This window comes from Nomascus leucogenys, chromosome 22a, assembly GCF_006542625.1.
Source record: "Nomascus leucogenys isolate Asia chromosome 22a, Asia_NLE_v1, whole genome shotgun sequence".
NCBI classification, from domain to species: Eukaryota; Metazoa; Chordata; class Mammalia; order Primates; family Hylobatidae; genus Nomascus; species Nomascus leucogenys.
Genome location: NC_044402.1, coordinates 25,753,100 through 25,777,820, shown reverse-complemented (window position 1 = coordinate 25,777,820; position 24,721 = coordinate 25,753,100). Strand labels below are relative to the sequence as shown.

General features: G+C 37.1%; 1 protein-coding gene across 35 annotated transcripts in view; it reads left to right on the top strand.

Moving 5' to 3' along the window:
- NRXN3 (neurexin 3) overlaps positions 1–24,721 on the top strand; it is a 1,697,203-nt gene that overhangs the window by 1,634,804 nt on the left and 37,678 nt on the right. For 19 of the 35 annotated variants that reach the window (XM_030804199.1, XM_030804198.1, XM_030804194.1 and 16 more), the window contains one exon: positions 3,557–3,644. In XM_030804199.1, the coding sequence (XP_030660059.1) occupies positions 3,557–3,644 (88 nt within the window). The remainder of the gene's footprint in view (positions 1–3,556; positions 3,645–24,721) is intronic. The other 16 variants (XM_030804215.1, XM_030804204.1, XM_030804203.1 and 13 more) reach the window with 1 other exon arrangement.

Genomic DNA, 24,721 nt, shown 5'->3' with positions numbered 1-24,721 from the left:
GGGTAAATTGTAACAAATAGAGCACATAGGCAGATATCAAATTTATTTAAATTAGGAGTGGCTATCAGGCTTGGAATTACTTTGATTGAGAGGCTGATGTTGATTAATTGATTTAGTTACTTAGTGAAGTAACTAAGTGACGTGATGTGTGTGCACTCACACACACACACACATCCCAGGTCACTTTCTGAATCTAAGTGGAGGAGTTGGGATTCACGGTTGTGCTATGTCTAGGGCCAGGCCCATTCTTACGACACATTGCTGGATCATTTCCCCTTCAAACTCCTTTGAGTCTGGGCACCATTGCTAGGAGCTACTGGTAAAATGTGGTTCTGTTGCCTGGGAAGAACATTGTATTCATATGTACTCATATAGAAGATCAACAGAAAACAAATCTTAGGGCAAAGTGGAGCACAGAGCGGGTTAAAGGTGGAAAAAGGGGGTCAGAAAGTGAAAGATGATGTGTGGGGTCTGCAGTGGGGATTAGGGGCCCATTCTTGGGATGGAATTGGAGGTGGAGAAGGGGTGGGAGAGTGGGGCTGGGGATGGTGTCACCTAAACCACAGGGGAGAGAAACTTAGTACGAGAGAAAGCCAAGGAAGCTGAGAGGAAGACATTAAGTATCTTTTCAACCTCAGAGTTTACTCCTTTTTCTGAAGAAAAAAAAAATTACATTTCTTCTTTTGGCCCATGCAAATGAAGATGTCTCCTCTGAGTTAAAGATTCAACTAATATTATGTTAATATATGTTTTGGTTTCTACTGAAGTTATGCATTGCTTTTTATACCTTTGTTCAATGGCCTTTAAACTTTATTGCCAGGCTTTCAGTTCTTGAAAGGAGCTTATTAGATTTTCATTAACTCACCAGCTTTCACTCAATACTATGGACCAAAGTCCTACTGGGCCATTCTGCAAGGCCCTTACAGTCAAATCATTAACAATTTCCAGCTGAACACACTCTAGCAGTGTATTCTCAACCTCTTTATTGCCACCACCCTAAGGAGTTTTTTCAGATAAGTTTTCCCCCTAATTGCCCTTTTCCTACAACATTTCAATTCCAAAGATATACTACATATTCATTTATGTAACTGTGACCTTTTGGAGGGTCACAAACCATTGTAATATTTAAGATTGTCCCCGAGCCCAAACCAACCTTTCCTGCCTTTGCTGTGAGACATTGCCCCTATAAAGAATGCATGCTTAAAAACTACTAAACAATGATTGTGGTCCTTCCAAAATAGTGTTTTCCTCTTATAATTGCCTTACTTATTTGAACAGTTAACTCTTTTCCCACTTACCAGCTCCTTTCCCTAAGTAACTAGAAGTGGAGCTATTATAGGGTCCCCTGTCAGCAGGAAACACCAAGGGAATATGCTTACCATGTCTCTAACACAAATAACAGTCCCCCAGGATGTAACTACCAGTTTCAGTTGCTGGAACTGAAATGAACAATTCAGTAGCTTTTTTTTTTTTTTTTTTTTTTAAGTATGTTTAAAAATTCTTTTTTCGGTGTGGAGAGGGAGAGCCTCAGGATAAACAGCTAATGCACATGGGGGCTTAATACCTAGGTGATGGGCTGATAGGTGCAGCAAACCACCATCGCACCCATTTACCTATGTAACAAACCTGCACGTTCTGCACATGTATCTTGAAACTTTAATAAAATTAAAAAAATAAAAATTCTTTTTTTCTGCTAGTCTTGAGGAGCAAGGGTTGAACTATACCCCTTTCAGATGTAGAATAAAGATCAATATTGTTGCGTAGGGCACTTCTCTGCCATTTTAATTAAATCAATGACTTATCTAATGTGGTTTTTCCAGTTCTTTGAGGTCCAGTAATTCTATACCTAGGATGTCTATTTAAAAAAAAGGATGTTTTCTGGAAATCCTGAGTAGAAAGGCTGTCATATGTATTCATTTATTAGGGCTGTCAAAACAAAATATCCTAGACTAGGTGGCTTAGACAATAGAAATTTATTTCCTCGAAATTCTGGAGGCTAGAAGCCTGAAATCAAGGTGTCAGCAGAATTAGCGTCTTCTGAGAACTCTCTCCTTAGCTTGTAGATGACTATCTTCTAGTGTCTTTATATGGCCTTCCTGCCACTGTGTATGTCTGTGTCCTACTCTCCTCTTTTTAGAGGGACACAAGTCATATTGGATTAGGGCTCATCCTAATGCTTCATTTTAACTTCATTACCTCTTTAAGGCTTTGTATCCAAATACAGTCACATTCTGAGGGGCTGGGGAGTAGGACTTCAACATATGAATTTTGAGGGGGCATAATTCTGTCCATAATGTAAAACCAGGTATAAAGAAGCCTATTGCAAGCCACAAACAACTGCAATTCTAATTAGGCATATAATAGTCATCCCTGTCCCAAAAGATGGTTGTGAGAATCATGTCTAATTAATAACTATAACTAAAAAGTGTGTGTGTATATATATGTATATATGTATATGTATGTCTAGGACAGCATCTGGCTTGTAGTAATTGCTCAATAGAAGGAGAATGGTTTATTAACTCTTCCTCTTGAATTTGGATCCAGACTTTAGTACATTTGGGAATTGGAAGATTGACAAGTCAGTAAATATTAGTAACATGAAGAAGGGGAAATAAATGAGCATTATTGAACTATAATATATTGAGTCTTCTTATGCACATAGTAGGCCAAAAGTTTGTTTTTTGCATAACATCTGTAGATTCATTCATTCAATATTTACTGTGCATGCAATATGTAGCAAATACAGAAAGCAGTCATCTCACCTACTGTATGGAGGGCTCTTCTCACAGCTGATACTCAGTCTCCTATATTTCTTGTAATAGATTCCCTGGGATTGGGGAGTTTCTGCAAGACTCAGAATTTAAAAGGTGCCTCAAGTTGAACTACTATTATTGCAGTCAGAACTGTTTTTGCTGTCTTCAGGAACAGCCTTACCTGTGTTCAGGGACTATTGTGTGGTATCATGCTACTGGTCCACATTACCAATTCAGCTATTGCAGCAATTACATAAAGGAATTCTTGCTAATGATAAAAGCCATTATGCTGTTCCTAAGAGAATGCATTCCACAGCGTTCATTAATTATGCCAGCCTATAGATGCACAACTACCACTGCATACACTTGAGACCAAACACCATAAGGATTGAAACTCTCTCAAAGCCACAATGTATGTCTGTTTTGCTTTGCACTCTTACGTTGCCCATCCTTTACAACAGCCCTTCTCCTGTCCTTCTGATTCTTAAAACTCAAAATCAGAATGAAGTAAGGCTGCACAATGTCATTTATGGGGATGGGTTAGGCTTAAGTCTCCTAGAGCCACCTTGGGTCACTCAGCTCTATGGAAGACCCCCCTGAGACGGTCTAGACCCAGAGTCATTCTCAGCCACACAGTAGTTAAGAATTCTTCATCCTACAGTATGCCCTCCTTAGAAAAATAATCATAATGATGGGAGATGGGATACAGTGATAAATCTTTGATGTCTTTGTTCATTAGTTTCCTTATCTCTCTCTCTTCTCTCTCTTCCCCTACCCCATTATTTTCTCTTTGACATAAACAGCCAACATCAGATGATCTTGTTTCATCTGCTGAATGTTCAAGTGATGATGAAGACTTTGTTGAATGTGAGCCGAGTACAGGTAGGTCAGGTCAGTCTTGTTTTGCTTGCTTTCTTTTTTCTTTTGCAAAAAACAATACATACATATATGTGATTATACATGTGTTTTATATATAGATTATAGTATGTTAATGTGTGTATTTTATATCTATATATGTATAAGTATACATATATAAATATTATATCAATGAAAGCATCAAATCCCATGGAAGGAGCAATAAGATCCTACAAAAATTTTAAGTCAGTCTCTTGATAGCTAACAAAGAAATCACAGTATATGACTTAACATTGGGCAAGCAGATGCCCAGACTTACCACTGGAGCAGCAAATGTGTAGCAGCCAGTGGCAGCTATGAAAGTCACAGAGGGTGGGAACATGAGGAAATGTATGCTGGAATGACATCAAGAAAGGATGAACCCATGGAGGAGCTTAAAGGTTGGTAAGTGGAGCCATAAAGATTGGTAAATGACTTAAAACTCACGAATTGTTCTGAGCTAAGAGAACCAAAAAATATATGTGTGTATATATATATATTTTCCATGGGATTTCAACAGCAGTTAACATGGTATTATCTTTATACTAATTTTGTTAACTGTGTGTCTAGAAAACGTGTGCAACAATATAGTAAACACAAAATTAGTACTGTACCATGCCGTGTCAACAGCTGTGATGCTTCAAAATGTATCTACTGTGCTGAAGTTGAGAAGACTTTAGCAATCAGAAGCTTCAATGTGTTCCCCATTTGGACCCAGATACATTTTGATGTTTTATGGTCTTTCTTTATAGTGAGCTATATATGAGGTAATGTCCAGCAGGCAATTGCAGTCCCTGATTATTTCCTATCAACTTTTCCCAGTTGTCTGTTTTGAGACTTACTATAAGTCAAACATTTATATGTATATAATAGAGAACAGATATCATCGAATTTCTGTGTATGTTTAATAGAATTAATAGCTGGAGTTGGGCCAGGATCTTATTTTTACGAAGACTAAATAGAATTTTCTAGTTATTTTTTGCACTGCTTTCAGATTTTTTTCCTTTTAAGAAAAGGAAAGGCATTAAAAATTCTCTTTTGCTAATTCTAGAAAATTTAAGCTTAATGAAAAAATAATCTAATAAAAATAAAAACCTTCCATTTCTGACCCCTAAATGATTTACAAGATTTCAAATCTGTTGAAGGCTGACTGCTTTGGTTTCTTGCAAGTAGCATTGGATCCAGGAAGTTCTGTGGGTTCATACCCTTAGTATGACACAGGGACACATCATTAATATGACAGGGCTTCCATTCTGGAGTGTAATCTGTTCCATTGGGAGCTCAGCTGTGTGGAGGGAAAGTAAATGTGATCTGGTTGGGTTTTTTTTTTTTTTCATATTTTTAGTTAATAATAATCTGTATGTTCTATGTGAGGTTTTAACCCTAAAAGGGCAGATACATCCGAACTATACCAGGACTTGGGTGCCATGTTTTCATTAATTTATTCATTCATTCATTCAAATAAATATTTTTGAGCACTCAGGCAGGATATAATATATCTCTAGATTTGAGTCCTTCCTATTCTGTTTTTTTTTTTTAAGACATTAGCTATCAGAGAATAGAATAGTTTTGCTATCTAACTCCTCACATAATTCAATTCCACAGACATTTTTGAGAGTCAACTGTATATGTTAAGCATGTGCTAGATATTAAGGGTTCATATATTAATAGGTCACAATCCTCAATATGTACATTAAATTAGCTTGTTTTGTGGCAAACACTTTAAGAAATCTAGGCTTTAATTATATATATATGTATATAAATTTTTTTTTTTTTTTTTTTTTTTTGAGATAAGGTCTCACTCTGCTGCCTAGGCTGGATTAAAGTGGCGTGTTTATAGCTCGCTGCAGCCTCCAACTCTCGGGCTCAAGTGGTCCTCCTGCCTGAGCTTCCCAAGTAGCTAGAACTTCATGCACCACTATGCCAGCTAATTTGTTTTATTTTGTGTACAAATGGGGTTCTCACCATGTTGCTCAGGCTAGTCTTGAGCTCCAGGCCTCAAGAAATCCTCTCGCTTTGACCTCCCAAATGGTTTTCTTCCTTTCTTAGCAGTGATATCTCTATATGCAGCAATGTTTATCAAATCTGCAGATTTTAAGGCTTATCAAAATTGAGGCTTGGTCCTTCTGAAATATTATCACCATCTTTCCTCAACTACTCACCCTGCCTCAGAAAGTCATCTCCACAGCAACCTTTAGAATAAGGCAGTGGGCTTTTCCAGATCTCAGCTTCAGATTATCTAGCTCTATAGCTCCCCAGCTTATGGGTATATATTGCTATTTGTTATGAGACTTGAACAATGTAAACCTGAATGGCCCCAAACTAAATCCATTTGTTTTCTAGAGGCCACGCAGGTATTTTCTCCAATTCAGAAGCAGAGGACAGAAATTCAACACCAACATTTCTTGAATAACATGAGGTGGGTGGGGAGACACAGTTTTTTGGTTTTTTTTTTTTTTGTTTTGTTTTTTTTTGAGATGGAGTCTCGCTCTATCGCCCAGGCTGGAGTGCAGTGGCGCGATCTCGGCTCACTGCAAGCTCCACCTCCCGGGTTCACGCCATTCTCCTGCCTCAGCCTCCCGAGTAGCTGGGACTACAGGCGCCCACCACCACGCCCGGCTAATTTTTTTTGTATTTTTATCAGAGACGGGGTTTCACCGTGGTCTCGATCTCCTGACCTCGTGATCCGCCCGCCTCGGCCTCCCAAAGTGCTGGGATTACAGGCATGAGCCACTGCACCCGGCCGGGAGATACAGTTTTTAAAACAATCTGTTGTGTTCTGTAAGGGAGCATGAAAGGAGATAAAGTGAGTGACAGAACCCCTACCTTCAAAGAGTGAACATGTAGCTCTAGGAGGCTGATATTGATTTCCTCCACCTGTGATTATTCAACTCCTCACATTTGAGGAATGAGCATTGCATTTTCCTAATTTTATTTACTCCATAAAGTATTCCTGGTGAGTGATTTGTATACACAGGGAAATATGTCAGAGGTATATTTTTAATACAAGAAGTAGGTAGATACTCCTAGTAATGCAGAGAGAGAAGAGGTTTGCCCAGAGGACCTGATTTCCACTAACGGGGATTACCTGCTTAGAGCTATCAAGCCCTGTTTTTCATTACATAAGAAATAGCTCCTCAGAAGTTCAAGACCAGCCTGGCCAAGAGGGTGAAACCCCATCTCTACTAATAATACAAAAAATCAGCCAGGCGTGGTGGCAGGCGCCTGTAGTCCCAGCTACTCGGGAGGCTGAGATAGAGAATTGCTTGAACCCAGGAGGCGGAGGTTGCAGGGAGCCAAGATCGCACCACTGCACTCTAGCCTGGGCAACAGGACGAGACTCCGTCTCAAAAAAAAAAAAAAAAAAAAAAAAAAAAAAATCTCCTCGGGCTTCACATTTTCCAAAAACAATACAGATTAAAATCCGAAATCAGTTTCTTGGGCAAGATTTTCACTGCCTAAAGAGAAGGGACCTACTACCCGTGCAGCAAACAGATAATGGTGACATTTACATATCTTTGACATAAATTGCCAATCTTGCGATTCTGCATTACCACTAAGATTAAAATTCTGGTTTCGAACACCCTAATTCACTGCCTCCATTTCTAAAACATTTTTCCAGGCCTTTTGCTTGATGCAAATACACTAAATTTGGCTAACTTCCTTGGCCTTGTTCTATCATACTTACTACTTTATCTTCTTTCACTTTGCTAGCAAGTTTATTATTTTTCTAGCTGTCTCCGTTTATGAGGCATTTAACTTCTACAGGTTATTTCCTTATTAATTTGCATCCATTTGAAGCTCTCACTTTTCATAAATTTGGGTAGTTTAGTGTATGCTATAATTCAATTTTTATTTTCATGTGAGCATCAAATTTTAAATGAAATAATTTATTTTTTCTTCAAATCACATTGGATTTTTAAACTGCTGTTTTTGAGTTAGGTATAAGCAATCACCTTTCACTCTCAGAACTTACTTTTGTGCTTAGGGGTCACCACGGTTTGGTATAGCTTAATCTTATTATATTTAGGAACAACGTAAATATTTTGGAGTTTGGTCAATAGGAGTCTAGAAACCTTGCAAATCCAATGGAAGTCAAATTTTCATGGTACATTTTTGCTGATAAATATGTAGAAAAATTAAAAAAAAAATCCCAAATCATGCGAGCAAGGCATAAAGTAAAAGCTCAATTAGGATTTGTCGACTAAATTAGTTTGAAACAGAACTTTATATCTCTAACTTCATATCCCCTTTAACAGCTAAAATTAAACCTGTTGACTCATTTAAAATTTATGATTTCATATAATAGGGCTGCCTTGACAAAACCTATATTTTTAACAAATTTATTTAAAAATTTTTATTTGAGACTGGGTAACAAGACTGGCTAATTTTTGTACTTTTGGTAGAGACAGGGTTTCGCCATGTTGGCCAGGCTGGTCTCAAACTCCTGGGCTCAAGTGATCCACCCACTTCAGTCTCCCAAAGTGCTGGGATTACAGGCATAAGCCACTGTGCCTGGCCAAAACCTACACTTTTTTTAAACAAAATTATTCTCTGCTTTTTCCTATCCCTACCTTTTTCTGGGAACTAGATTCTTTCATAAGTCACAGACACAATCACATTTTCTGAATATTTGCTTCAAGGACCCAGAATTGAACCTTTAAACAATAAAGTTATGATAAAACCATCTGCATCAAATGAAGATATTCAGAAGTGTATCTGAATAGCTATCTAAAGGCGAGGGTCTGGATTTTAACTCTTGATTTATAAATGTTAATTGTGTTCTTCACAAAACAAATCAGTATCTAATACTTTAGATTCGTTCTTTGCATATAAACTGTTTCATTTCCAACTGCATTTCTATCAATCTTAAATTGTGCAGTAAATTCATATTTCATTGTCCTTTTTATCTCTTTGAATCCAATAAGAAAAACAGACTAGCTGGAGAGCATTCAAATAACCCCTAGGAAAAGGATACCCTCATGAGATTATGGAAGCCAAATAGCAATTAAGATCATTAGTAAATTCACATTTGTAATCTAAAATGTGGGAATGAATTCTGAAATTCAGAGAAAATAATACAATTCACTTCCCATTTCTTCTCTTTTCCTTACCCCTGCTGCTATCCCTAGAATTCCCATCTTTGGAAACAGAGTAATAGTGAAAACAAATGTATTCTTAGGTGAGCTTTTGTATAATTAAACATGATCAACTTCCTGGATTTTACATATTTATCGTTTCAAGATTCTAAAAGTCTTGGAGGCAGGAGGCCACAGAGCAGAGCGGAAAAAAAAAAAAGTAATACGCTATACCTGATCAGTGGGCGTGGCAATACTTAACCACATTGATTCATCCCGTCGTTATCCAGGGGTATATTTTTCAGTTTGTCAAGGAGCTAGTTTTTCTGCCTTCACTTTTCTTAAATGTCCTTTGATCAAATCTCAAGGGACAGCACTTCCACCAGAGGGCAGACAGTAAAAGGAAGTGAAGATGAAACACATCCATCCATCAATAAGACTGTGCTAAACAGCTTTCATAATGGTTGGATTGAAGGAGATGTTTAAACTAATGGCAGTAATACGAGATGACAAAATAATTGCTATTCCCAGAATGGTTCTCAGGTATATTTTTACTCCTCAAATCTACAGTATTCACATTTGCATTTCGGTGTTACTGCTACTTAGTTCCTCTTTGTTAGCCCTACTATAATATACAACCCAAACTGAGTGAAACTTAAATTTGGCATAACACCAAGATCACATCTAGTATTTTCCAGGTGGAACTGGATTCTTAATCTTTATCAGTCTGAGATGCCTCAGGAAAGTATCATCTGAAAATCTGGCACTGAGTTACGAAAAGCTCACCAAATCATTTTAGTTTTTATTTGCTGGAACATGGTAGAAAATGCAGCTGAAATGTTAATAGATAATAATAATTTTCCAGTGAAGGATCAAGAGAAATTTATACCAGAATTTATAGATAACAAGTAAATGTGCTGATTGTTGGCCTTAAATATGATGTTTGAAATCTTATTTATAGAGATACATTTTGTCATTTGTGTCTTTGTCAAGTTTGAAGTTAGCAACCTGTATGTTTTTATTACAAATAAGTCAATTTTATTTAACTATTTATTCACTTTAGATTTTTCTATATGAAAACTCATTAGCAAATAGAGTCATGTTAAAATTTCATTAGTCAATGGCTATTCAGAATATAGTATGAAAATAAATGTCCAAGTAAAATCTCATAGGAATGTTGGAGTATGACAGATCTATAAATTCAATGATCTGTAAATGCTATAAATTCTGATAAAAGGCTCAGATCCACTTAAACACTTTGACCAAAGAGATAATGGAAATAATCTAAGACAAGCATTTTAGCTTTGGAAAGAGAACTGTATATCGATAGAAAATTACTTAATTTAATTCATTATTATTGGCTGTGGACATCAGTCATCTTAAAATTTGAGTTATAATACATGTCTAATGCTCACAAAAGCAAATAGTTGTTCACATACTTAGGTCTAGACTAAATCATATCCATTTTTCAACTGCCTTTATTGATCTATAAGTTAATAGAGTATGTTCATGGGAGTATAATGTTCCAGATTAATGATACAGTTTTTGTCTTTATTAACCCACTAAGTTATTTCACTTTTTTTCTTTTTTTTGTTGAGATGGAGTGTCACTCTGTCGCCCTGACTGGAGTGCAATGGCTTGATCTCGGTTCACTGCAAGCTCCGCCTCACTGGTTCACGCCATTGTCCTGCCTCAGCCTCCTGAGTAGCTGGGACTACAGACGCCCGCCACCATGCTTGGCTAATTTTTTTCTATTTTTAGTAGAGACGGGGTTTCACCGTGTTAGCCAGGATGGTCTCAATCTCCTGACCTCGTGATCCACCCACCTCAGCTTCTCGAAGTGCTGGGATTACAGGCGTGAGCCACCGCGCCTGGCCAGTTATGTCACTTTTTTATAACAGCCCCATCCCAACCCAAGTTATTTTTTAAACCATTGAAGTAACTATGTACTTTTAAAATCCTTAATGGTGAAATGCTTTGAAAATTAGGGTAAGAATAAAAATATAAGAATAGGAAAGATCTATTAATTAGTTATTGCATTTTAGGCTGAGGAATAGTGTGCATAATATATGTGGCCCATAGATTGACTATTATGGATTCCATAACAAATATATTTAATAATAAAAAAATGAAAAAATTCTATCCAACTCCATTACCCAAGATTTTTTGGTAGGTTGGAGAGCGAGGCAGGGGAATCCATAAAATCAATGTATGAGTGTATATACTTCTATCTGAAAGTTTGATAAATCTCTTCAATATGTAACACTTTTGAGTAACTATTACATGTAGGCACTAGAATAGGTGCTGGGTAAACAAAAGTATTTTGCTTCAGAAATATTGCTTCCAGAAGTTCAGTTTATTAGGAAAGGCAGATATAATAAGAGGAATAAAAGGAAGGGAAGACACAATGAGGACAATGAATGGAAATGCCCACGATATTATCAGCACCCTAAGGACGTTGAAGCCCTCCAATTTAGTGAACAGCATACCTTATCAGGGATATGCAAGAAAAAAAAAATCACACAAGATGATGCCAAGCAGTGACAGATTCAACTAACCCCAAGGAGCATTCTTCTGTATTTTAGTTTGGTGACACAGAATTCTCATTTATTGTGATTGAAGAATTAGTACAGTTCAGTAAAGTAAAAAAGCAACACTCTTTTGAAATTAGTACAGCTCAGTAAAGAAAAAAAGCAACACTCTTTTGGGGACTTCATATATACAGTATGGTCAACGGCCACAACATTTTTAGGTAATAGGGTAAAGGATGGACATGTTGAAGGGAGAATTTCAATCTGAACTCATGAGAACTTCCTGATTCCAAATGCCAGTGCAAGTGGTACATAAGGAGTGAGCTTAATGACGTCATTAAGCAAGTCCCCCAAAAATCAATAAAGAGGGATTGGGTTTTAAAAGAGAAGTTTTTATGGGATTTATTTTATTCTTTTTATTCTACATTTTTCTTCCACAAGCCCCAAGTATATGTACTGTGTGTATACATATATGATATGCACATATGCAAATAATATAGTGCCTGTCACTCCATATATATGTAGACACAGTATAAGTGATATTAGACTAATGTAATCAGAGATTAACAGCCCCTACCATCAGTCATGTGTTTACACAGAAATTCATGCCATCATTCTTAACCAGCATCAGCAAACATAGACATGCATGATACTGTTTTAACTTGGCAAACAAAGCATGGTGATTTTTTTTTTAAGATTTCTTTATCATAATTATAATGGTGACTCCATAATTCAGTTATCCTTGGGAGGGGTGGAAAGAAAAAATTATACAGATATATCTATCCGTATATGCACATTCCTGTGTATATATATAGATATATACCTTGTATATATTTGAAGAACATTTTGTTGTTTCACCTCATCTTGTGCCGCATGAATTTTTGGTGGTTCAATTTATTTTGTTTTCATATTTACTATTTTGATCATTATGGCTATTTTTAACTCATTGCTATACTTTTATGAGTAATTATAATCATTATTTTCAAATACTGAGAGATATATAGATATACAAATCAAACAAGGCAAAAAAATCTTTTCTTGCCATCCTAATCTTGAATTCCTCCCCTTTCAGCATATCCCTCCAGTATTTATCTCAAAACAAAACAAACCCCAGCGAAATCCAAGAAAGTTGTGTACAAAAGAATGAATACTGTGTTTTCCTCTTCCTCCTTCTATGCATATTTTTCCTTTTAATTTCCTTTTTTCCTTTTTATTTATCCCCATATCTGCATGGACCACTTGCCTTTACTTTCCCCTTTATGACAATGTAATTAATTGAAAAGATAAAAGAAGAGCCAGAAAAAAATAAAAGCACATAGAAACGACAGAGAAACACACCCCTCTCCACAAATTTCAGATGGCATAAAAAGAATTTTATTGCAGATATAGAGTATTTGTTGTATCTTTTATTTCTGTCTGGACAAGCCCAGGATCATTGTGTGGCATGCCGTGACAGTTTTGTAGCTAATCAACTAACCATGGCCTCCATCACCAGTGCATGACACCATCTTGTCTTTCATCCAAGTGACACATCTAGGCTAACCCAGCAAGTCCAGTGTATGAGTTGTGGGGATTACATTCTTTTGTAGTTATAATTTCATGGGTCCTTGTTTTTATTATTTCCATTGGATCATGACAGCCCTAAGAGCTGCTCTCGCAGCATCTCTGTATGGTTTTGTTCTTGTGTTTTCTTTTCTTGGCACAGCAGTCAAGCATGTGTCTCTTGTTTGGCACATCTGTCTTGCCATCTTGTTTTGTCCACTGTCGTGGTGTTGTTCTGTGATTCTGTTCTCTGTTTGTAAGATGTGATTTGAAATCCTCTGCCTTTATTTCTCACTCTCCTATTGTCTCTACTTTTAACCTTACCCCTAGGGAACTTCACAAAGAAGCAAAACAAACTTTCAGTCGCATTGTAAGGCTGATCACTGGTTTGCATCTGGAAGTCATAAGTTGTACTTTTTACCTGACTTAAGGAGGAAAAACTTACAGTGGGAAACTACTGATAATTATACTCAAACAGCAATCTGATCAACGACAATAAGAAACCCTTGTTGATTATTTTTGGTATGATTAAATGGGCTTACTGTTAAGGGGACTTCATGTAAGATCTAATTTCCAAAGAGTTTTTTTCATAAATTATCAGTCTTCTAGTCAGAAACTTTTCTTCAGGAGCAGATCAACGGAAGATGTTTTTCAGGAATTGTTAGTGAGGGAGCATCATTTCTGCTGTGTAGGACAGTGCCTGCTCCTGAATTGGTGAGGAACTTTATGGAAATCTGCAAATGTTTTATTATAAAATGCATTTATGTTTATGTATTAAAATATAAGTGCGTTCAGCAAGGCATCTGAGGGTGGGAAAAATAACTTTTTAACTCACTGGTTCCACCTCATGCATATTTCGAGGTAAGATTATCTTTTGATCTTTCTGAGTCAACTGATAGACATTTTACTTTTTTATTTTTTAATTCATGGAAGCATTAGAGAGCCAACACTTCAACTTGAACCTAAATTCATTCTTTTCCCATTCCAGAGAACACGACATACATCATAGCTTTAGTTCTGAGAATACAGTCTGAATTTGAGACAAAAGTTAAAGGAAGTGCCCAGTTAATTAGCCAAATGTTGGACTCTACCTGTGATTATCCAGGCGATTTCATGCTTTACTTGGAAGGATTTGATTAGTTGGATACAAATAGCATGAAAATGCTACTTTGTAACAACTTTCCCTCTTTAAGGGTTGAGCACGAGAATATCAAATAGGTATAAAAATGAGTAATAGGTCATATATTAATAGATTAAAGATGATTCAATATGCCTAAAGATTTCAGATGAAAAATCTGTATTTGTAATCTGAAAAAGAGAAAGCATATCCAGACCTGTGGGTTTCTGATGAGATCTTTCAGTCAGGCCAGGGTAGCTATTGGTTTTTCTTAAGGGTAAGGGGAGAAAGGCCAAGGATGAGGAATTGGATGGCTCTATGAACTAAGAACAACTTTCTGATGAAAGAAAGAAGGGAAACAAGAAAGGTGAAGAAAGAGGAGGAGGGAAGCGTTAAAGAAAGGGAGGAGGAAAGGAAGAGATATTGATTATGAGCCAGGTAAAGCTGCTTGCTGATAAATATTTTAAAACCAGCACACACACAGAGCTCTAATTTGCAGTTTTCCAGTTTCTGTATGGTGTAAAATATTCCCACCATGGCTGATTTCTAGCTACCAATATGATAGCCCTAAACTCAGAATTGGGAAGTGTGCTTGCTCGTACACAATTATATGGCTTTTTCATCATACGTACACTGTAGACATCAAGAACCTCATAGATAATAGTAAAATCTAGTAAGATAATTAGGAAGTACCAAGTTTTAAGTTTTTAATTATCTCTGTTTTTAATATACTTGTAACTTTATATATATTGACTTCTGAAAATGGCCGTGTTTTAACAACCAGCTTGCCAATTTCCTAGAAATTTTGCAATCAGTTGTCATAAACTGGCTCAAGCACACCACTAGCCCAGGTACTATACTGGGTACATGAAAACATAGTATTTTATTTAAATCTCATTTTAAGTTATTGTGAGATAAAAACTATCTTGGTCATCTTACAGTTGAGAAAATTGGGATTTTAAGTTTGCTTGTTCAAGGTCACACACCAGCACATAAATGGTAGAGGTAATATTCAAGTCCAAATCTGTTTGAAAATAGACATTTTCTTTCTATTACAGTGTGCCAGTCATTCTTTCAACACTTCTCAAAGCACTAAGTTGAATTTTGACACACCCCTTTGCGGAGCTTAGCATGACTTGGGTTTCCCTTTTGCCTCAAGGAGGTCCTTGGCTTTAGCTGTCACAGATAAAATGGAGTTTAAATGTATTATGGTTGTGTCAATGGCAAAATGAAGACAGTGAAACAAAATTAGAACTCCTGATTACTCTGTTTGTAAATGCCACCAAAGTTATGACCATATCTTCATGAGAATGTCCACTTTGACTAATTTTGTTTCCTCCAAATATTCCTCTTTTACTAACATTGACAATGAACAGGATATTTCTTAGGTTTTCAAATTCTGTCCCTTGAGCTTTGGAAAGACTATCCCAGATACATTTCTAAGCACATAGAATCTATAGCATGATTCCATTACGTAGTTAGGTTTTATAACTTTTAAACTATAATGAATTTTATTTAGTTACAGTATGTAATGCATGTTAATTAACCAGCTGCACAGTGAAATATGTCAATGCCCTTTGCTTCCACATTTTCTAATAGAGTAAGCTAGTATATTAACATTTAAAACAGCATGAGAACCACAGTATTGCAGAAAGCAACTGCAGCTTTTAAAAATATCATTTTATTGTAAGATACTTAATCATTGCTTTGTAAAAGAGTTTGAGGGGTCTGGGAATTAAAAAGGAAAATGTTGCAGCTTTTTAATCCTTCTAATTTGACAAGATAGATAATTTGAGTTTCTGATAGTGCAGTATTTTGCTTTAATTTGGTGTGAAGTTTAGTTGCCCCCATAATTTTTTTTTTTTTTTTTTTTTGGTCACTCTGTCACTCATGCTGGAATTTAGTGGCATGATCTCAGCTCACTACAACTTCTGCCTCCCGGATTCAAGCAATTCTCCTGCCTCAGCCTCCTGAGTATCTGGGACTACAGGCGTGCGCCACCATACCCAGCTGATTTTTGTATTTTTAGTAGAGGGGATTTTACCATGTTGGCCAGGCTGGTCTTGAACTCCTGGCCTCAAGTGATCTGCCTGCCTTGGCCTCCCAAAGTTCTGGGATTACAGGTATGAGCCGCCATTCTGGGCCTCCCTATAGTAAACTTTCAATGGCAGCATACACAACATTGAATAAAGTCCTTTGAAGTGATTTCTAGACTTTCTCCTATAGGTTTGCCACTGCTACAACTTTGTTTCATCATTCAGTGAATATTAGCACTTCCTTTAGTGAAATATAATCTTAAGTACTTCACATTGTTAACTACTTTAATCCTCACAGCAATCATGTGAGAGTCTATTCTTATTATCTCCATTTTAAAGATAAGTAAATGGAGGCACAGAGGAGCTAAGCAAATTATCAAGGTCACACAGCAAGGAAATAGAAGAAATGGGATCTGAACCCAAGCCAACTGCCCCCAGCGTCGACACCCATCACTATGCTATCCTGTCTCTTACATAGTGCTTATTTTCCATTAACCTAAATATATGAAATAGCTGCCGGCCTCCTTGATAATAAAAGAAAGTCTGTGTATTGGATGTATTATATGGTTGGGAAGTAGTTGATAAATGGGTTAGTTATTACGTATCAAAAAGGCTTTAAGAATCTTGATTGATGGGGGTTATAAAATTGTTCCATTATGATTTATTCAAGTAACTGTGGTTAAAACAAGTTACCCTGGTTTCCCGTAAGGGGGAATGACTCCAATATCGGAGAGAAATACCAACACTTATGTGAGTTGAATCTCCCTTGATGTCACCTATGTAATAATATGTGCACTTGGGGTTTCTTTTCTTTTTTTTTTTTTTGAGACAGAGTCTCGCTCTGTCACCCAGGCTGGAGTGCAGCGGCATGATCTCAGCTCACTGCAAGCTCCGCCTCCCGGGTTCACGCTATTCTCCTGCCTCAGCCTCCCGAGTAGCTGGGACTACAGGCGTCCTCCACCACGCCCGGCTAATTCTTTGTATTTTTAGTAGAGACGGGGTTTCACTGTGTTAGCCAGGATGGTCTCGATCTCCTGACCTCGTGATCTGCCCGCCTCGGCCTCCCAAAGTGCTGAGATTACAGGCGTGAGCCACCACGCCCGGCCGCACTTGGGGTTTCTAGCTCATTATTCATGATCGATTCTGTTCAAAACATATGCTCAGACAACAGCCACCTTTAACTGATGTTAGGATTCTAAGAATAGAGGCTCTTAGCAAGAGCTTGGGTTAAGATGCTGTATTTTCTTTATTTCAGAAAAAATTATGTTCCTTGGAACATAGTGATTTAGGTGTTACAGCTAAAAGAAAGCAAAAAAAAAAAAACCAACAACAACAAAACGAACTTGTATTTCTTATCTTAGACCCTTTCTGACACCCACATGCTCTTGACATCTCTTAAAATTGTAACCATTTGTTTATCCTCCCTTTTTCCTCACTTCCTTGCATTATGCATCCAAAACTATTTAAAAACCCAAAACACACACACACTCTTTTTGGGTCTTTGAGTTTCCTATGCAAGAAAAGAATCTTAAAATGAGTTATAAAGAACTAAAAATCACAATTAAAAAGGAAACATAATTTTAAAACTGTGTTTCCTTTTATTATAATCCTTATTCCAAGGCAAGTATGGCCTGCGCAAGCATCTGAGGATTCCATTACAAATTCTATCCATCTCAACCTATCCTGAATCCAGATCATAAACTGGAAAATGTGTATAGTTGAAAATGTTTGTGTACCCTCTGTCCTAGAGCAGTGCTTCCATCTTAGCTTTGCAGCACAGAGACCTCTTCTTACTAAAAGATCGTGAAAATTGGCAATATTGTATTGCCCAGTGTTAAAATTTGTCAGATTAATTACCCAGAGCCAAAGTTGGCAAACTTTTTTTTCTGTAAGGGCTGGGGTATAAGTATTTTACACTTTGAGGGTCTTAGAGTCCCTGCCCTAACTCCTCAATCAGCTCTTATAATGACACAATAGCAGCCATGGAAACAAATAAATGAGCAAGGCTGTGTTTGCATGAAACTTGATTTACGAAAGCAGAGATGGAGCTGGATTTGGCTCAGAGGTCATAATTTACCCCAATCTAGAGAAGTCCCATAGGTTAAAAATGTGTAGTCTTTTTTTTTTTTCTTTTTAATAGATAAGACCTTCTTGCCCATTTTATAGTCAATCCCAACATTTGTTGAGTTCTCCACTAAGTACATGAGACCACATAGGCTACAACAGGACATTAAAAGCTTTTTTTTTTTTTTTTTTGAGACAGAGTCTTTTTCTGTCACCCAGGCTAGAGGGCAGTGGCGCAATCTCGGTTCACCACAACCTCCGCCTCCCAGGTTCAAGCAATTCTCCTGCCTCAGCCTCCTGAGTAGCTGGGACTAAAGGCATGAGCCACCACGCCCAGCTAATTTTTGTATTTTTAGTAGAGACGGGGTTTCACCATGTTGGCCAGGCTGGTCTCAAACTCCTGACCTCGTGATTTGCCCCCCTCGGCTTCCCAAAGTGCTGGGATTACAGGCATGAGCCAACCCGCCTGGCCCTAAAAGTTCATCTTTAAAGATGAGGACATTTCCCACCTTTGTTTTAGATAATGCCACTATCTCAGACATGAAACACAAACAAACTAAACCAGGGTCATCTCCACCCAGCTTGTACACTACATCTTTGGGTAAGAGCTTAACGTCTTGCCCTTCGCTTTGCCAATGTGTCTTCTGAGCTCCCCACCTCTACTAGGTGTGGGCTGCATTCACCCCCAATTTTAGACCTCTTTGGCAGTAGCTTCCTTGATCTTCAGCCCACATACTGTGTCATATCCCAGTAATTCTTCCCCAAACCTTGGCTGTGGGTTATTGAGCTGACAAATGTCTAAATGACTGAGATACGATTTCGCAACCTGCTGAGAGCCTCTTCTTTCCCTGTACTCTTTGATTTGTAGCTTTATAAGTTTCGTGAGGAAAGTGGGAAAAACATTCTTGGTGACACAGTCAGTGAATGAGGAGGACACGATGGAGGGGGCACCATATCTAGCACTCCTGCCTGCAGTGCAAGCAAAAGCATGTATTTATATCTTAGCCCTCTGAATGTTGGAAGTAGCAGATTATACAGTGTGGTGCAGGAAGGAGCATCCTACGTCCTGAGGTGAATAACGTGTTCTACCACCTGGCAGCAGATTAGACCAGATCAGGCTATGAAAATACAGGTTCACAGCCAGATTTAGTACTACCAGCCAGATTTAGTACTACTGCAAAAATGGCTTTTCCTGAAGAAGTTTTTGTTTTTATTTTAGGTTTACGGATACATGTGAAGGTTTGTTATCTATGTAAACATGTCGTGGGGTTTTGTTGTACATATCATTTGATCATCTAGGTATTAAGCCCAGTATCAAATAATTATGTTTTCTGCTCCCTCCATCCTCTCACCCTCCCTGCTCAAGTAGACCCCATTGTCTGTCGTTTCCTTGTGTTTGTAAGTCATCATTTATCTCCAACAAGTTGAGAACATGCAGTATAAGTTAATGCTTCCTCTCTTTAACATCTTTCACATTAGAAATCTATGGAGAAGAAATATGAAAGACTCATATATAAACATGGGGCAAACCATGAAGCTACATCTTAATGTATCCCAAACCCCAGAGGGAGCATAAGGTTAACTTTGGGGAGCCAGGGTGCTTAGTGATAACATTACGAGCTTTCTACATTAGCAAGGCCCCCTAGTGTGGTTTTGTGCCTGGAGTTGTAAGGTTCTGAAGTACAAAGAAAGCAAACAAAATGAAGAGATGATGCAAGGAGGCAAAAAAGATGGAGGCATTAGGAAAGGCTTTGGGGGCAGGAGGCACGGGGTCATCTTCTAAAATAACCTATTGGAATGCATGTTTTAATAAGCTTTGGAGATCAAAGAGATTAACAAGAACAAGAGGAAAACAAGGGTAAATTAGGCACTATTGATGGCCTGACAAGGACTTTTTTCTCCCTTTCTGCTTACAATAACCTCTCATTTTACCATGTGGCTAGTTGGTTTGTTTACTTGTTTGTTTACACTTACTCATTACTAGCTTTCCCTATAAAGCAAGGGAAAACACTCTGTCCCCAGGGGCCAGCTGCATAACATGAAGAGATGAAATAGACCAGACCAGATGCAATCTGCAGTCATGGGAACTCTGAACTGAAGAGAACATGACCTCGTTTAAAGGCATCCAAATGAAACATTTTAAAAACGCTAAAATAGAGACCCCATGAAGGTCAAAGGCGGCATAATGAGACACTCAGTGTTTTCTATTCTTTTGTTTCTTAAATTCCTTTAAATATAGCCCTTTCATAAATTTGGAAGGATGTGCTCTCAGTAAAATTTCTGGTTGAGTAAACTCTTGGTGACATCAAATTAAACAGCAATCCCTTCCAAATTCCCATAAAGCTGAGACCTTTTTTTTTTTGCACGTCTTCTTTTCTCTGATAATCCCAGAGTTTATATAACCTCAAACTATAAGCTTGATGAATTTTAGAGTTCATTGTAATGTTTTTGGTTTAGGTGACAAAACTGATGCCTACAAAGGTAAATTGATTTGCTGAAGGTCGTGGACCTAGTCTTTATTGGAGTTGTAATCTAATCCCAGGTGTCCTAAATCTTTAATGCATGCCATTTTATTGATATTATATATTAAGATTTTTTTATTGTATATCCAAAGATTTCTATTCTAAACTGAGATAACATCCAACGGAGAATTCAGTAGTAGTATGAAATTGATTATCTTCCCTCCACTGGACATTGTTGCCACACAAGACGATATCATTGACCCACTTAGGGCTCAAATCTACAACTCTGTATTATTTTAGTCACAAAGGGAACTAAGAGATTATAGACAAGTTGTGAAGCAGTTAGTGGGGACTAGAAGTCTCTTGTGGCACAGACTCAAATATATGCTCTAGTGATGTGTTCTCAGTCATGTTATCTGCCCACACAGAGGACAGATTAAGCAACCTAGAGTACTGGTTCCCAAGCTCGAATTTAAAACTAGTACCAGTCTATGCCAAAGCTTTCAATGACCCATAGTGAAATGAGAAATGCAAGGACAATATAGTGAGTCTGCACAAAGTCAAACTTACAGAACTGCCCTATATTCAGATACTGTATCATGTGTTTTTGGATGGCTAAAATCAATGTCTTTTACAAAAGCAGCATTTTGTTACTATGTATAGCATTCTTAATCAGCAAAATAAAGGTTGGCAATGGTATGTCAGTCCTTCCCTACAGTTTTTCTTTGAAGTTTTTTTCTCAGGCATTGAAAACAAGTAAACATCCAAAAAAACAAAAAACAAGAGTTTTAAAGTTTTAAAGCGTTCTCTATGTTGCCACACTAGGTTGAGTAGATTTTGAAGACTGAAGGCCTTTTTACATGTAAAGTTTTATTGTGAACTAATAATGATGATGTTAAGACCCATCTATTTTATTGAGGTCCCAGGAAGCTACTGGTTTAAGCATCCGTCACTTAGATAACAAGCATTAAGATAATTTTGAATCTCCGTTAAAAAAATAAAGGCACAAAATAGATTTCCAAAAAAACAAACAAACAAACAAAAAAAAAACCACCCTAGGATAAATATAATTAGAAGGCCAAGATCAGTTAGAAGTCTACTTAAAGACAGAAACTTCTAAGGACTGTGTGGAAAGATAATTCATGCCTATAAAAAAGTCTCTGTGATAAATCTAGATTTTTTTTCACTTTAAGCCTTATAACAAAGGAGAGAGAGCTATTTTGGAAAGCCGAATTAGCCTACATTTGAGCTAACATGATCCATCTTTGTGTCAAGAGAAGGTCAAATATTATAGTCCCCAGCCAAAATAAGGCATGTGATCTACATCAAAGGCAATTCCTGAATGTGTATCTACAATTCTCATCCCATCTCCTCTTTTTTGTCTCTTGGGTAATCTATACCAATAACCTCCTGATTCATGAAATTTATTATCTAAATATTGAAAATATTACACTAAATTTAGCCTAATAAAAACTCATGCCAAATTAACTGAGTATTTATTGGAAATCAGAGACTTAGGATCCTGAATCAGGTGTAAGAGTTATATTATCAATAACAGATTTAACAGTGACTATCTCTAGGTGGTGACCGATATTTTGGTAATCATACTCCAAAACATCTATGTAGAAATTGGGCATGGTGGCGCATGCCTGTAGTCCCAGCTACTTGGGAGGATTGCTTGAGCCTGGGAGGTCAAGGGTGCAGTGAGCCATGATCACACAACTGCACTCCAGCCTGGGCAACAGAGCAAGACCCTGTCTCAAAAAATGAAACAGAACAACAACAAAAATCTATGCAGAGCATGTATTACATTTGTAATCAGAGAGAAGGGATATCTGTTATTTCTTAAGATATAGAAGACTAGACTAGGAGACCAGCAAGGGAAATGTTTTAATATTTAGATACAGAAGCTTTGCCAGACCAGTAATTTTTTTAAAATAGTGAATCCTTTTTCGTGGGTTGAATTATGATGTATGGCCCTTCAAGGAAAGCTGCTGGAGGAATTCAAAGATGATGATGATGATGATATGCAGGGCTCTATATAGCTTAACACGTTAGTTCCATAAGGTCAGTTCTGTTCATCAAGTGACAAATTGTCCATGGATACACCAGGTGGTAATGCAGCAGCAGTGGGCACAAGCTATCCTGTAAATGACCCATTACCAGAAAGTTTAAAATTTCTGCTTGGAACCCAGGAACACAGATGGAACACGAAGTGGCTTTCATCAGAGTCTTGGGAATATGCTTGATCCTTTAACCCAGCTTCGGGTGTTTTGTACATACTTAATGCCTGAACAGTTCTCATCTGTACATCTGCTGGTTAGATGAAAAGATGCAGTTGCAAACAAGTAATTTAAAACTTTACATTCATGTCTCTCTACCTCCCTCTTCCTCTTCTGTCTCTCCCTCGATAGGATGTCCAGAAAATTAAACCAGCTGCAGATTAATTGAGACTCTCTTCCATGTAGGGAACATCTGTCACTGCAGCTACAAAGATTATATTAATGAATTAAAACATTTGATTACCTTTAATCCAAGAGAATGCAGCAGTCTCTTTAGTCATTTAGTTTATCAGAGTTTTTTGATGGTTCTTTTTTTTCCACATGCATCTTATGACTATAGTCCACCCCTGAAGCTGTGAGATCTTTCAGCAGATGTTGTTTTCCATATCTTTACCCTTTCCGTTGTGGAAGGGGGAAAAAGCCCTCAGAAAAGCAATTTTGGAGGAGGCAGAAAAGGTTTCCATCATGAACATATTTTTAGAAACAGCTGGTAAAACAAATGGTCCAAGTACAATGCCTGGAGCATATCTATTCAAACAGGGTTGTTTAAAGATAAAAGCACCCACTTCTAAATATCAGCATTAGTAGTGATTTCCACACGTATGTTTAAGAGATGGAAGAGCTTGCGAAGACTTTTTGATTTCTATTTTGTTTTCTGAGACTTCTTTAACTCTTTTGGTTTTCTTAGTATTTGAATTTATCAGAAGCTGCTCAAATTGTTAAAACTGTATCATCATATGTAAAATATATAAATTTACATATAATGGATGCATAAAGATTTGCTTTCTTATTCTAAGAATGTTCTTATTTGATAACATCTATGCATAGTCCAGAAGATTGACATGAAAAACTGATAATGTACTTAGGTATTGCCAATCCTATAACCCAATTTGTGAAAAGGTCAGGCACTGCTACTGAAGAACAAACGTTTGTATTTGTAGCATTTAAAAATCTGATTTTATTTTGTATTTGCTACATTTGGAGTCAACTTTATGCCCTTCCCTTGTAATGACTTCATTTGTTTACCAGGCTGTTTTGTTCTGCATCCTCTGCCAAATGCCATTATGTAACTTCCTTTATCAGACCAATTGGTGAAATAATTCTTTGTGGTTTTTTTTTTTTATGGCAGTCCTATTTTCAAATTATATGTGGATTTTCTGAGTCGGGCATTGCACAAATGCTGATTTGTTATGCTTGAACTCGATAAATGTGTGTTCACCCTATCAGTTGTCATTCATGCCAACTTCTTCTTCTACTCTCTTCACTCTGATTCTGTTTTAAGAAAATTTCAGAAGTAGTGAAGCTAGGAGAGTTAATGAGTAGCCACGTTGACCCTAGTAGGATCTTACCCATTGGAGAAAAGCCCTGTTTTAAAACGATGCACAAAGAATAAGCTTCAATGTCTTCCTCTCCTCAACCCCAGCATGGAGCACAATGCTTATGTGATACACGCAAGTGAGAAATTTAAGAAGTGCTTCAGTTTAACTTTTCTCAGTAAGTAAATAAAACTGTCTTTTCTAGAGTCCAACACATCCCAGAGTGTGTGACTTTGCTATTTTACCTTAAACTGACTACTTTATGAATAGCTTTTCATGTTATATAGGGTAGTCTGAGACTTTTCTTCCCATCCTGCTGGTGCTAGAAGACATGATCATAACTACTCACAACCCAGATCTTAAAAAATATATATTGTTACACTTTTATATGCTTGTATTAAAGCAACAGTTAGCAAGTTTCATGGTTGGTTCTTCTGATGTAAAAGTAACTCTAGTTACAGATCCTTCAGCACATGTCACACTGAAAACCTAACCACAAAGTCAAAATATGTGTATAAATATTAGCCTGATTATGTGTCACATGTACCCCAAATTACACATATATATATATATATATACCTTCCTCAGAGATTTTTTTTTTTTTTTTTTTTTTTTTTTTTTTTTTTTTTTTTTTTTGCAGATAGTC